Source organism: Daldinia caldariorum (assembly GCF_022478825.1).
Source record: "Daldinia caldariorum strain CBS 122874 unplaced genomic scaffold F4812scaffold_6, whole genome shotgun sequence".
In the NCBI taxonomy this organism is placed as follows: domain Eukaryota; kingdom Fungi; phylum Ascomycota; class Sordariomycetes; order Xylariales; family Hypoxylaceae; genus Daldinia; species Daldinia caldariorum.
The window spans coordinates 1,201,850-1,214,888 of NW_025953042.1; the positions used below are offsets into that span (position 1 = coordinate 1,201,850).

Consider the following 13,039-nt stretch of genomic DNA (forward strand, 5'->3'; position numbering starts at 1 on the left):
AAACAAAGGTATATTTTAAAAATTTCAAAGGGAAATTGGAGGGCCCGTTTTAAACTCGGTAAAAAAAAACCACTGTTTTTGCATGTTCCTCACCCCCCCCCCCCCCCCCCCCCCCTGGCTGTCCCTCTACTTTACACAAATCACCCAACTTTCTATTTATTTCTCGGCTTTATTCCTTAGACACGAGAAGCATTCTTTCTTACAACATCTAACGAGGGCACACCCTATCTAGACACAGAAGTGGCCTGCAGAGTTGGCACACGCAGTACGGTGCGACTTTCATTTTGATCTCGTCCTCCGCACCTTGTACCGACTTCTCAGCATCTTCTCGGCTGCCTTCTTTCGTTTCTTGCCTCGCCGCGCCTCGCCTCGCCTCGCCTTGCCTTGTCTTCCGATCAACAACATCGTCAAACATTTGATCATTACTTGGCCTTTCTAATTTACATCATCACTTTCACTTACTATCCCATTGCATTTGTCTTTCTTTAACCGGTCGCAATCGGTTTCCACTCCCTCACCGGGACATTTTGATCAATAATTCCCTGTGTACCCTATCTTATCAACGCGACTGCCTGTCGCTTAATCAAGACAACATGCCTGTCATTGATGGATTCATCGACCGTGTGATGAACAAGATCTCTACTATTGATGAACGCATCAACAGATCGACTTTCGGTCGCGTCTTTCGCCTAGATGGATCTGGTCACGTAAGTTTAACTTCTTTCATCCTTCTTCACAAGCTATCACCACCACCACCCCCCACCCCCTTTAATGACATGTTCAACCCGACGGGGCTCTATCTATGCGAAAGTTCTACCTAGCCTTCTCAGATAAATATGATATTATTTTCTCGACAAACACTATAACAGCCATGCTAACAGCAATTAGCCTAAAACTGTTCGAGGTTCGTCTTTCTTTCGAGAGATCCGCGCCGGCTTGACTACCTTCGCAACTATGGCCTACATTGTCGCTGTCAACGTAAGTATCATATCCACTACTCCACCCTTTAGTCTATATACCTAACCAGAGTAAGGCTGCCGTTCTTGCGGACTCTGGAGGCATGTGTGAGTGCCCGGAAGGATCTGAACCTGGCTGCCCTGGAGACCCCGGCTATGCCGACTGCCAGACAAGTAAGCATTCAATAACCCTGAATAAAAGTGTACGTGTTAGAACTATAACTGATCTCTACACAGTTCTGAAGCGAGACCTGATTACCGCTACCGCTGCCCTTTCTGGCCTTTCTAGCATCGTGTTTGGTTTCCTTACGAATCTTCCTGTTTCTCTTGGGTATGCCAAGTCTCATCTTATATAACTCTTTTTATCACAGTATTCTAACCCCTTTCAAGACCAGGTATGGGCCTTAACGCCTATTTCACCTACCAAGTCGTTGGATGGCACGGCACAGGCATGGTCCCTTACAAGGTCGCTCTTCTTGCCATCTTTGTGGAAGGATGGATCTTTGTCTTCCTCGCTTTGACTGGAATGCGACAGTGGTTGGTTCGAATGATCCCGGCTACCATCAAGACAGCCTGTGGTGTGGGCATTGGACTCTTCCTCACTGAGATCGGCTTGTCGTATTCTGCAGGTATTGGCGCTATCACGGGCGGATTCTCTACTCCCCTTACAATTGGAGGATGCCCTGCCGAGTATCTTAACGACAAGGGAGAGTGCTCTAGTCACATCATGACAAACCCTGGAGTAAGAATCGTTACCCAAAAGAACTCGGGATTTAGCTAACAATCTTTTACAGATGTGGATTGGCATTTTCATTGGCGGCATCTTCGTTGCATTCTTGATGGCCTTTAAGGTCAAGAGTGCCATTGTCATCGGTATTGGAATTGTCTCCATCATGTCTTGGCCGTGAGTGGAATCTCATTCTATCCTTTTCCCCTCCAATTTGTTAGAGTAAGTTCAACTGACACCTTCTAGTCGTAACACTTCTTTCACTTATTTCCCGTACACGGAGGCTGGCGAGGAACGATTCCAATTCTTCAAACAGGTTATCGCGTTCCATCCGATCAAGACTGTCCTGAATGCCCAAGACTGGGGCCTGGGAGGTGCCGCTGGCGCCCAATTCGGCTTGGCTCTCATCACCTTCCTCTATGTCGACATCATTGATTGTACTGCTACGCTTTACTCGATGGCCAAGTTCTGCGGTGTCGTTAGAGAAGACGGCGACTTTCCCCGATCGACCCTTGCGTATTGCACTGACGCAGTCATGATTTCAATTGGTTCCCTCTTCGGTTGTTCGCCCGTTACTGCCTTCATCGAGAGTGGTGCAGGAATTGCAGAAGGTGGCCGTACCGGTTTGACTGCAATTTCGGCTGGTGTTTGCTTCCTTATCTGTTTGTTCTTTGCCCCGATTCTGGCCTCTGTCCCACCCTGGGCAACTGGATCAACCTTGGTTTTGGTAAGCTTAACTATAAACACTATAAGGGAAAATGTTTGCTGATATTATCTTCCTAGGTTGGTTGCCTAATGATCCGCCAAGTCATCAACATCAACTGGCAGTACATCGGCGATGCTGTTCCGTCTTTCGTTACCTTGGCATTCATGCCTTTCAGCTACAGTGTCGCCTATGGTCTAATTGCGTGAGTACCTTCTATTAAGCAGATGAGACTATGCTAATTTGATTTGTAGGGGTATGATGGTCTACGTGGTTCTGAACACGATGATCTTCTTCATTGTCTGGGCCACCAAAGGCAGAGTCACTCCGTCGAACTGGGAAGAGAAGGAGGTTTATGATTGGGGACTGGGATCCAGAGATGTCCCCCGCTGGATGAAGCGTGTTGCCAGAAAGGTTATGCCCGGTCGCTTCGAGACTAACAGTCAGAAGGATGCTGTCGAGTTGGTGGACAACGAGAGCGCCATGAATGCCGGCACCGACACTAGCTCACGACGCCATTCTGGTGACGAGCACAAGGATTTGGACATCTTGCAGAGCCACCCTCAGGCCCGAATTCGACACCGCGAGCATGATCTACCGTCGCTCAACTAATGAAGCAAGGAAGCTATCTGGTTGTATATGCCTGTTGCAGGCATACATTCTCTGATGTTTTGGAATGATTTGCGTTCACTAATATGTCCTGATGAGGAATTGGCATGAGGGAAGGACGAAAATACGCCGATAATAACTGGAAAAGGACTAAAAAAGTAGGAGATGAGATGGTTGGTAAGATGCACTTCTGACATGTCTACGGAAATTGATTAGGATCGTTTTCCCTAAGGCGTATATAATGACGAAGTGGAGGGAGGGAAAAAAAGAATGTACTGGCAGGATCTCTTGCTTAGCTTTGCAAAAGGCCTAAAAGTTAGCAGATTCCAAGAAGCCATAGCCTCTGAGCAATACAAAACGATGATATTCATGTGAAAAAGTCGTGATGTTGATTAGCTGTGATAATTCAGGTAGATGATGCTCTTCCTTTAACCTACGTAATAATTGATAGCTGTGTATCGTCAACCTTATCTTATCAGATTGACCCATAGTGACCCACAACAGCTCTGGTACCTTGGATGCGTAAGCGAAGTACGTACCGACAGAGCTACATAATGTAATTCACGTCTTCAAATGCGACACAAACTTAACATCACACATACAAGCTTCCTTTCGATTGTATTACTTGAGCTATAAGCTTTCGAGGGTTTAGTAGTAGATACTGAGATCTACTAGGATTTGTGCCCCCAGAGAAGCTTATGCGTCGTGACTTTTCAAACAGTCAAATTCTCAGAGGGAGTTTTCTGGTATCACGACAGCTTAGGTCCTATACCTGACCAGTGTTTTTTTTTTTCGATCAACCTGCCTGCATATTATATTGCAAGATCTACAGCCAGCGCCTCGTCCGCCCTGGCACCCAAAGCTGAAAGATGAGTGGTGGATGGAATACGAGTTGAGTTTGACCTTTATTGGTGCTACTTTGAGTTCGGAAATAGATTGCTAATTACTGGAATATTAGTCGAGTCGGATGCTGTATGCGGAACCCTCCTACCCCGGGTCTTCCCAGCTTTCCCCCCTTTTTTTGCCTTATAAGAATTTCCCAAGAGCTAATTAGTGTGTTTCCTGCAGGGCGTCTTTACATTTCTCCTCAATAACCTAGGCGTTCGGAATGTCCAGTTTGAAGAACTGCTCACGCTAGAGCCGGAAGCTCTAGCCTCGCTCCACCCCGTCTACGGCGTCATATTCCTGTTCAAGTATCCGACGGACACGCCATACACGTCGACCGACAAGCCGCTCGACGGGACGTTCGACCGTGACGCGGCCGAGCGCCTGTGGTTCGCGGCGCAGACGATCCAGAACGCGTGCGGGACCCAGGCCCTGCTCTCCGTCCTGATGAACCGCGCGCCCGGGGAGCTGGACATCGGCGGGCCGCTAGGCGACTTCCGCGAGTTCACCATGGCCCTGCCGCCCGAGTTCCGCGGCGAGGCGCTCAGCAACAGCGAGCTGATCCGCGAGGTGCACAACAGCTTCGCGCGCAGCAGCCCCTTCGTGGACGAGACGCAGCGGCGGGGCGACGAGGAGGGCGAGGACGCGTTCCACTTCGTCGCGTACACGCCGGTCGACGGCGTCCTGTACGAGCTCGACGGGCTGCAGCCCGCGCCCATCTCGCACGGCGCCTGCACGGCGGAAAGCTTCCCCGCCCGCGTCATGGAGGTGCTGCAGCGGCGCATCGCGCGCTACGGGCTCGCGGAGATCCGGTTCAACCTGATGGCGATGGTGGGGGACCGGCGGGTCGTGGCGCGCGAGGTCGGCGACGCGGAGATGCTGGCGCGCGAGGAGCGCAAGAGGCGCGACTGGCAGTTCGAGAACGCGCTGCGGCGGCACAATTTCGTGGGGTTCGCGGGCGCGGTGCTGAAGGGGGTGGTGGAGATGAAGGTTAAGGAAGGCGGGGACGAGGCGTATCAGAAGTGGATCGAGGAGGCGAAGGGGAAGATGAGGCAGAGGCTGGAGAGTCGTAGGAAAGGGGGCGGTGGTGGTAGTGGTAGCGGTGGTGGTGGGGAGGATGTTGAGATGGAGGGGTAGAGGAGAGATGAGCTGGGGAAGAGGACAGACGAGACGAGGAGAGAAGAGAAGAGATATACTTATGGGCTACACGGGTAGAAGTATGTTAGGAAGCCTGGTAGACAGTTACGTTACGCTACGGCTTATGTTTATGTTTTTATGAAGCTATCGGCCGATTTGATAACATGCTTCTTCGTGAGGTTTTTGTGGATTAAATGTGATTGACTACCCTCTATGTGATTTATAATATGATGATGCCTTCTTCTAGACTTGCCTTTCCATACCAGGTGTAGAATAGGGGCCATCCTTCACAGCGCGGGCTATCATCATGTCTGAGACGTAGCTAGAACAAGGCTCCACTGTTGATATAAAGAGTAATCAGCTCCCTCGTCAGAGGAGAGAAGGCCAGGCGTAACTAGACTCACTACAATAGGAGTAACTGCATGCACGCTGACACTCACTCTGTATATGACATCTATCAAGGGCAACCTCCGCCTGGCACGCAGGAAAAGAGATGCTTGCTACAGGAGTATTTGGGCGAGTTTTGTAGATACGAGCTGTTATTTTAGGCACTTTTACATAAAAGTCGCCATAATGCAATGGTCAGTAGGTACGTACAGGTACCTAACGTAAGATTCACGTCGTTTTCAACCCAAACTACTTTTATTTTGTTTTATTTACAAGGACCTTGATTGACTACCTGGGCAGGTTAGGTACCCCATATCCACCCATCCACCCATCATCATTATTCTGATCGTCGTCGACCCTAGGTACCTGAGGTATTCAGGGAGCAGCGACCTCGGTCAGGGGCCAGTTGATACCCTTGTCGGCGGCGCCGGAGTTCCCTAGGCCCGCGCAGCTGTACAGGCCGACGGGGTTGTTCTCCGTGGCGCGCATGTACTGGAGGTCGAGACACTGCTCTGTATTTTTTTTGTTAGCAGAAAAATGGCGGTTAGTTAGGTAGGTAAGATGGCGATTAGGTACGGTACTACTAGGTAGGTAGTAGCGTAGAGCCTCTGGTGGTGGAAAGGACAAGTGCGGAACTTACGGGGGCTCGACTTCTCGACGGCGATGCGCCCGTCTGCCATGGCTACCCACTTCTGCGAGTCCGCGGTGTCGGAACACTCCTTGACGTAGATGTTGGCCATGTCCTTCCAGTTAGCTGCGAGGGGGGGGGAGTGTCAGCGGCTAGTAAAAACCCGGGGGGGGGGGGGGGGGGGATGAAGTTTTCAGGGGGGAAGGTGAAAGACGGGGGATGCTCACATTTCTCGCCGGCGTCGAGACATAGCTTGGTGCCGGCTAGCTGGATCTTGGTGCTGCCGCTCTTGATGTACCATTGCTGCTCGGGCTTTTGGCTGCCGGTCTTGCTGGATACGCAGAGGTGTATTAGTATGTATATCCCCTCCTTTTTTATGGTGATAAGGGGGAGGGGGGGAGGTGTTGTAGACGAACATTACTAGAGTGCTACCGCTGGTGTTCGTCTTCGGAACCAAGACGAACTTGGAGTTTACCATGGACGTGATGTAAACCGTCTTGTAGCCTTCGGGGGCTTGGGCGAAGCCAGTTGCGGCGAACGCGAGAGTGAGAAGAGATGTCACGAGCATGTTGATTTGCCTTTTGTGATGTATATAAGTAACAGGTAAGGTAGAGGTAAATATTCTCTTTTTCTTTCGGGCGTTTTTACGTCAAGTATAACTCAAGTCTAGCATCACCAGTCTACCAGGTGATAGAGCAAAAGAAAACGTCTGCCGCTTATATATCCTATTTACCTCCCCTATAACTCATGCCTACTACAAATCACCTCCCAGGCCATGTTCTGTTTTGTTTGGCGTCACCTGGGGAATTTAATCTACCAGCCTAATTTCACGATGCCACGCCCTCCCCTTCCCACGGGTTTTTCTATATTTTAATATATTAAAGTTTTGATTCGAACCTGGAGCAGCTTTCCCCAATTCTCGGAGCTTGGGATTATCTTACCTAATCCGGTCAATTACACGTTAATTAACGATCGTCGGCAGATCTCCTTCAGGAATATGGTCCGCCAATAGATCTGCCGCTGTTCTTTTGACATCACATCTTCCCCCCCTTTTTTCCCTTAACCTTAACCTGGCCGCCACCCCTCCCTCCCCGTCTTATATCGTCGTCGGCTAATTTGTAGAGAAACAACGGGGGCGGCAATGGGATATCGCGGAGACGTGTGTAATGATGATGACGTACTAAAAGATGTTCCGTTTCGGAAGTTCTGGGAATGTGTTATACTTCTGACAACTCTTGTCTTTGGAAAGTATTTGAAGATGTATTCAGATTTGGTGGTTAGAAACATGCATAGGTCCGGGATTGACTTCCGGCCGGCAGAGCTTCCGATTTGTGGGTACGCGCGGCTGTCAGCCGGGAAGCAGACCGTACATTCGTTGGTAGGCCAGTAAGTCCAGTTATAATTAAGCAAGTGACGTCGATAATTATATGACAGCTTTTTCTCCGTGTAAAGACACCACTTAGATATTGCAATTCATCGAACTTATGGAACAGCTTAATTATTGTAATAGGTATTAATTAACTATGACACAAAAATAACATGTATCGTACGCGTTTTACATTTCATGCTGCTCGTATAAGAGAACTGCTGGTGTAGCATAGACAATGGTAAGTGGGCTTTGGAGGCGTTCCGCGTGATGTCGCTGCTACTACTACCTACTGCGTAAGAAGAATAATTTTAAAAAGCTTCTCGTAAATAAAGTGAAAGGAGCGCCTGAGGGTTTTAGTTTCGAGTTCATCCCACGGTTTCGCTGGATTACGACCACGGTTCCGGGAGGTGGTCATATGTGTCATCTAGAAGGCGACGGGCAGCGGGGGAGAACCCTGAAAGTCGTTGGCCAATTTCCTCACGCAGAACGAATTCACTGACGTGCCGTGATGTGGCTCATCACTTGAACCTGAACTGATGTACTTTCCAAACTTTAGGTAGCTAATCTGCCTAAGGTAGGCAAACACACTGTCGTACTTCTTTAGGTACGCACACATACCACCCCCTTTTTTCAAAGACATAAGTGAAGTACCATAACCATAGCACCAGATCCCCCAATATTAAACTAGAATTATCTGCGCCCTATCCTTGTCCGCGGAGGAGAGGAAAGGCTCCAGTAATTCGTTAGATTCATCATGCTCGTACGTACCAATACGGATGGAAGCTCAAGATACGGGATATGGAGAATCTTGACAGGTACCCAATACATTTGCTCCCAATCTTTGTAATACTCCAGGCTGTCCAGCCGTATTCGTTCAGTATGAATATCAAGATGGATCTTGTGAAGAAGACATCGTAATTTCAACGAGCATTACATCCTTCCAGTAATCGTGCCTTTCTCCGTGCCTTTATTCTTGTAATCGATCTCGGCTGGCCCAGCTCCACGAAGGGGCGATGTCCAGTGAGGGCACCGCGGCAGGCGAGTTGTCGTTTCGGCACCGCCAAAGAAGCTGCCAGGGCAACTGGGATTTCCACAAGCCTGCAACGTATATATCCATACCTCGCGGTGCTGAGGCGTACTCTTAGATAGCCTATGCTTCCTTACCTAGAGGTGTTTCTTCGACGTTACCTAATTTTCCCATATCCCAAGGGAAAAGAAGAGACATCTTCTCGCAGGGTCGGTTGTCTTTGATCCATTTTAGGCGTAGGGCGATTTCCAGAGGCGAAACCGTAATTGGGTCTCGAGATCGCCATCATCCAGATACGCACCAGGCAGATGGCCGATGTATAGAAGTCTCGTCGGATACCATCAATCGGCGTGGAGAGAAGTCTATACACCTCTCATGTTTTTAACACAGTTTTCTATCCACGAACGGCATAGTTCCCACACCTGTGTGCTATCCGCAGATTCAGAAGGGGTATAATAATCTTTAGCGTGATATGCCCGTATGGATGTAACTTCCTTATATACCTCTAGTCTTTGTCGGTCTAACAAGAAGGCGAAGCGAATAACACATCAGTTGCTCTGAATACCATCCACTTAGCTAGATTCAAAAACGATCTGCTCGTTGTTCCCGGATAAGTAGAGGAGAAATGAATCTATTACAGTAACCACAGAGTCTCGCCCCAAGTTTGCTAGTCGAGACTATTCCTTCCTGACCCTCGGCCGATGATTCAGGCATCGTGAAGTCTGAGGTGCACCGATGTTTTTGGATGGCCTAGGATATCATATGCGAAGTGGGAGTGAAAAGGTAGAACGATGTGTCAACTCGAGGGGTTGACGTTGCTATCTCTTCCACTGCCAGTGCCAGGTGTATATTTTGGCTTTTAATAGGCGCTATTTCCAAAGTTAAAACGCCTCTACATAGTATTCGGGGGTCCCAGTATATACCTAGGTACCGAACCCAAGGTATCTAGCCCCTTTAATCTTCGAACAAACCTAGGTATGCTTAGCACAGTGTTACGGAAGATGTCTCTCAGATCATATCGCCCTCCACAGCGACCTTATACGAAACACAAAAGATTGACGTTCCATAATGTATTAACAATATAAAAAAGGCCGTACTGTACGAGAAGAAGTACATAATCATAATGACGAATACAAAAAAGGGGGTGAACATGGTATGAATCGCAACGCTATAGCCCCACTCGCTGCCCCGTGTCTCAATACGCATCGCGTGTGTGGCGCCCTGGTATATCTTTCCCAACCCTGTCCCGTCCCGTCCGGTGCTGCCCTCTAAGGGAGAATACCTAGATAAAGGGGGCGTGTACTTCTCTACCGATGATGTCCGACCTATAGAGTATACTTGTAGTTATAGTATAAGTCGGCGCCGTCGTCATCTCTCGTATTATCCGAGTAATTGCGCGCAGGCGGAAGCCACCACTCCTGATCCGTATCTATATCATGTTATCATGACTTCTCCCCCCCTTCTCCCATTAGGTACCTAGGTGTATAAGCCTCCCGCCCCTATATATAATTAATAGCCCACATCTAGTCATCTGTTCACGCCTGAGATTGGCCTTCCCAAAACCAGTATCTATTAATGCCATAGGTTAGCCAGATATATCCAATAGATTGGGGTAGGTAGGTAGAGACTAGAACTTACTGCGCTGCATATTGCACCTCGAACGCCGCCGGCTGACCCTGACACGTAGCCGGGGCGCTGCCGCCCGCGGTCCCGACGCGGTAGACCTCCTGCAGGTTGCCCGTGGAGCCGGAGTGCGTCTTGAGTCGGAGCCAGGGGACGGCCTTCTCGCCCTTGAGGCCCGTCGGCGCGTCGGCGGGCGCGTTCGTCTGGCTGTCCTTGGAGCACCCGGCCTCGCCGATCTGGTACTGGGCGGTGTCGAGGTTGAAGAAAGGCGTCGTGTTGTTCGTGAAGTAGTGCTTGCCCGAGATGATCAGGTTCGTCGGGCCCATGCGCGCGTCCTTCTCCGCCTCTTGCGGCGTAAGGCTGAACTGCAGCGCCAGCTTCGGCAGGAGCTGTAGGAGGTCCGGGTACGCGGAGGCCACGCAGCTCGCGTTGAAGAGTGTGGCAACGGCGCCCGCGGCGACGGGGACGGCAGTGGCGTTGGTCGTGTCGCAGGTGTAATTTTGCGTGCCACGGCCGATGGCCACATGCTTTAGAGTTAAACCGGGAGACGGAGGAGTCAGTGGCTCAGGGGCTGAAGATTATGTTAGTTAAAATCCTTGGACAGTTTCAGTGAAGAAATAGGTTAATAACGAACCGACGGCCATCTGTGCCTTTGAGATATCACAAACCGGGGCTGACGACATGTATTTCCCTATCTCAACCTTCTGCGCCAACATGTTGAAGTACTCGGATACGGTCTCGAGACCATCGGGCTTGGCAGCGTCCCAGTTGAACGTAGGCCATGTTGGAGCGGCAATAACGCTGGAAGCACAGAGTAATGAGACTAATATCGTCGAGGCGTACATCTTGATAAATATGAGGCGAATGATATATGAGGAAGAGTATATAGGATATTGGTTTGTAGTCGAATCGATATGGTTTCGTAGTTGAAATCTCAAAGTAGGTGTAGTCTTGGTCGTTATATGTGTAGACTAATAAGAAATAAGAAACCTAAAGAAAACCCGACCCAGATAGATAACAGAAATATATATAGATAGATGGATGGATGGATGAAGATAGATGAGATAGACAGATGAAGTCAAAAAGGAAATAAAGGAAAATACTAAGGAGACAGAGAATAGGAAAACGTAAAAGGAAATGATCTCCAAGAGGAGACAGAGATATATAGGATAAAGGCTTGAGGATGGTATATACAACGGCTCAGGTTGTTCCTGAGAGGGACGGGATGGGGTTTATTAAATTCTAGCCTACATCTATCGGGTGCCACGCCCTACCCCAGTCCAGCGGCACGACAGCGTGGGACGCTAAACGGATACCAAATTAAGCAACCTGGGCTAAGGTAGCGTTGCGGGCTTGCCTGTAGCCGGAACAGGGGGTCCCTTCGAGAATTTTCATTGTCATCGTTGAAGAATGGCCCATCATCCGCCTATGATTTCTGCGGTAGGTGGACCACGAACGGACGGCGGTAGACGCAAGGAGGGTAGGATCGTATTTTAGGAGTATCCCTGCCGTCGATTCGGACATGGAGCTCTGAATGGAGAAGCCAAGCGATCTGCAGCTAGGGGCCGCTGACAGGGGTATAAAGCTTCCCGTCCCGCAATCTGACTGGCTGGAAGGGATTGTCCAAGCTACCGTATAAGCGCCAGGTCGTCTCTTCTTCGGCCACCCTATTGTGTACGCTCGGTGGTTGGTGTAGCTCTCGAGAAAATTATCGAGGCGGGTATCGGCAAAACGTGTTATGTTTGAAGCAGCGAGAACCAGTTCGAGCTAGACAAAGAACGAAAAACGAAAAACGAAAAACAGTAATCAGTAATCTATGAGCTCCTTCTGGACATATTGATAGAATCTCGCTCCGAAGCACCGCAAAGGTGTAGATTCTCCGATTCTAACACTTGTGTTGGCGTACATATTGTTCAATAACACAAACTACCTAACCTAGCATAGTACATGACGTGGCCGGAAAGTATCTGCATATCTGATTTGGTAGCTTAGGTACGGTACCTAATGATTCCAATACATATGGAATCGTGACGCCAGCAAGCAAGGCACAGCTACGTGGAGGATCAGCGAACGTGTTTTGCGTATAAGTAAAGCACGAGATACGGAAGATATGTCAAGATAACCTCCGACATGATCCCAAAGAAATCCCATAATCTGGAATCTCATAGATCCGGTAGGCGGTGCAAGTTCTGCAGTAGGTTATTGTGACTACGACTTTCGGATCGACCTAGAACTCCGGTCAGTGCTGACCTGACGCATATGCTGGCGTCTCATTGGTGGATTCGGTGTAGAATAGTGTAAAAGGAAGGGGAAAAAAAGAAGAAGCTTCCTAAGGGATCTTGGTTGCGCAAACACCTCATTAGATCATACTAGGTAGGCACCTAGGTACGTACCTAACAATAACCCTGGACTTCTGGCCCAAGAGATTAAAAGTCATGGAAGCGAGAGGAGTAATTAGCTCACCAAGAAAAAGAAGGTGGGCTAATTTCGAAAAAGAAAGACCAGTAAGATAGCTAGGTAGCTGAATAGTTCCGGGCTAATTCGCCATGCTTTTGCAGCCGGGGAACCGCACCTCGTGGCCCTGGCGGTTAGTTGCTAGAAATAGCAACAAGCGCGGTAGCAAACCCGTCAGCGGGACCCGAAGCCAATCCCAAGTTCGGTTTGTAAAAAGCGGGCGGCGTCATGATTGGGTGATGGATGCTCAAGTTCTTGGGCAAATTGGTCGGGAACAGGTATGGGTAATGGGATTGAGATCCACTTAGGTTCCTACCAAAGCAAGGGGGAGAAAAGAAAGTTAAAAAGCTAATTCTGTTTATTTTTGGGTTTGTCGAATTGCGGGCAAATTCGAAGACCTGATAATGGATTTCCCCATGTAAATAAATGCTGCAATGTTACCCTTACCCGCTCGCACATCACCAACTTAGATTCTTATCACCCCGTCTATTAATCTCGCCTCGTCTCAGGTGCGCTATGATAAATGAAGAAGGC

General features: G+C 49.1%; 4 protein-coding genes across 4 annotated transcripts; 2 read left to right on the forward strand and 2 right to left on the reverse strand.

Moving 5' to 3' along the window:
• Positions 1-122: 122 nt before the first annotated feature.
• F4812DRAFT_425230 (permease family-domain-containing protein) lies at positions 123-3,410 on the forward strand. The gene is made up of 9 exons (XM_047933901.1): positions 123-707; positions 889-978; positions 1,034-1,130; positions 1,194-1,287; positions 1,347-1,698; positions 1,751-1,860; positions 1,930-2,410; positions 2,467-2,591; positions 2,641-3,410. Exons 1-9 carry the CDS (start codon positions 594-596, stop codon positions 2,996-2,998), a joined length of 1,821 nt encoding a protein of 606 aa, XP_047791242.1. The 5' UTR covers positions 123-593; the 3' UTR covers positions 2,999-3,410.
• A 131-nt stretch (positions 3,411-3,541) lies between these two features.
• On the forward strand, positions 3,542-5,206 carry F4812DRAFT_425235 (ubiquitinyl hydrolase). The gene is made up of 3 exons (XM_047933902.1): positions 3,542-3,886; positions 3,954-3,967; positions 4,064-5,206. Exons 1-3 carry the CDS (start codon positions 3,865-3,867, stop codon positions 5,015-5,017), a joined length of 990 nt encoding a protein of 329 aa, XP_047791243.1. The 5' UTR covers positions 3,542-3,864; the 3' UTR covers positions 5,018-5,206.
• A 385-nt stretch (positions 5,207-5,591) lies between these two features.
• F4812DRAFT_425237 (carbohydrate-binding module family 13 protein) lies at positions 5,592-7,077 on the reverse strand. Its single transcript, XM_047933903.1, has 5 exons — positions 6,974-7,077; positions 6,449-6,895; positions 6,260-6,363; positions 6,045-6,158; positions 5,592-5,916 (listed from the first exon to the last, which is right to left on the reverse strand). Exons 2-5 carry the CDS (start codon positions 6,598-6,600, stop codon positions 5,780-5,782), a joined length of 507 nt encoding a protein of 168 aa, XP_047791244.1. The 5' UTR covers positions 6,601-6,895; positions 6,974-7,077; the 3' UTR covers positions 5,592-5,779.
• Positions 7,078-9,798: 2,721 nt separating this feature from the next.
• Positions 9,799-11,133, reverse strand: F4812DRAFT_352115 (uncharacterized protein). The gene is made up of 3 exons (XM_047931738.1): positions 10,686-11,133; positions 10,067-10,622; positions 9,799-9,997 (listed from the first exon to the last, which is right to left on the reverse strand). The coding sequence occupies exons 1-3, from the start codon at positions 10,894-10,896 to the stop codon at positions 9,964-9,966; spliced, it is 801 nt and encodes a 266-aa protein (XP_047791245.1). The 5' UTR covers positions 10,897-11,133; the 3' UTR covers positions 9,799-9,963.
• Between the last annotated feature and the right edge of the window lie 1,906 nt (positions 11,134-13,039).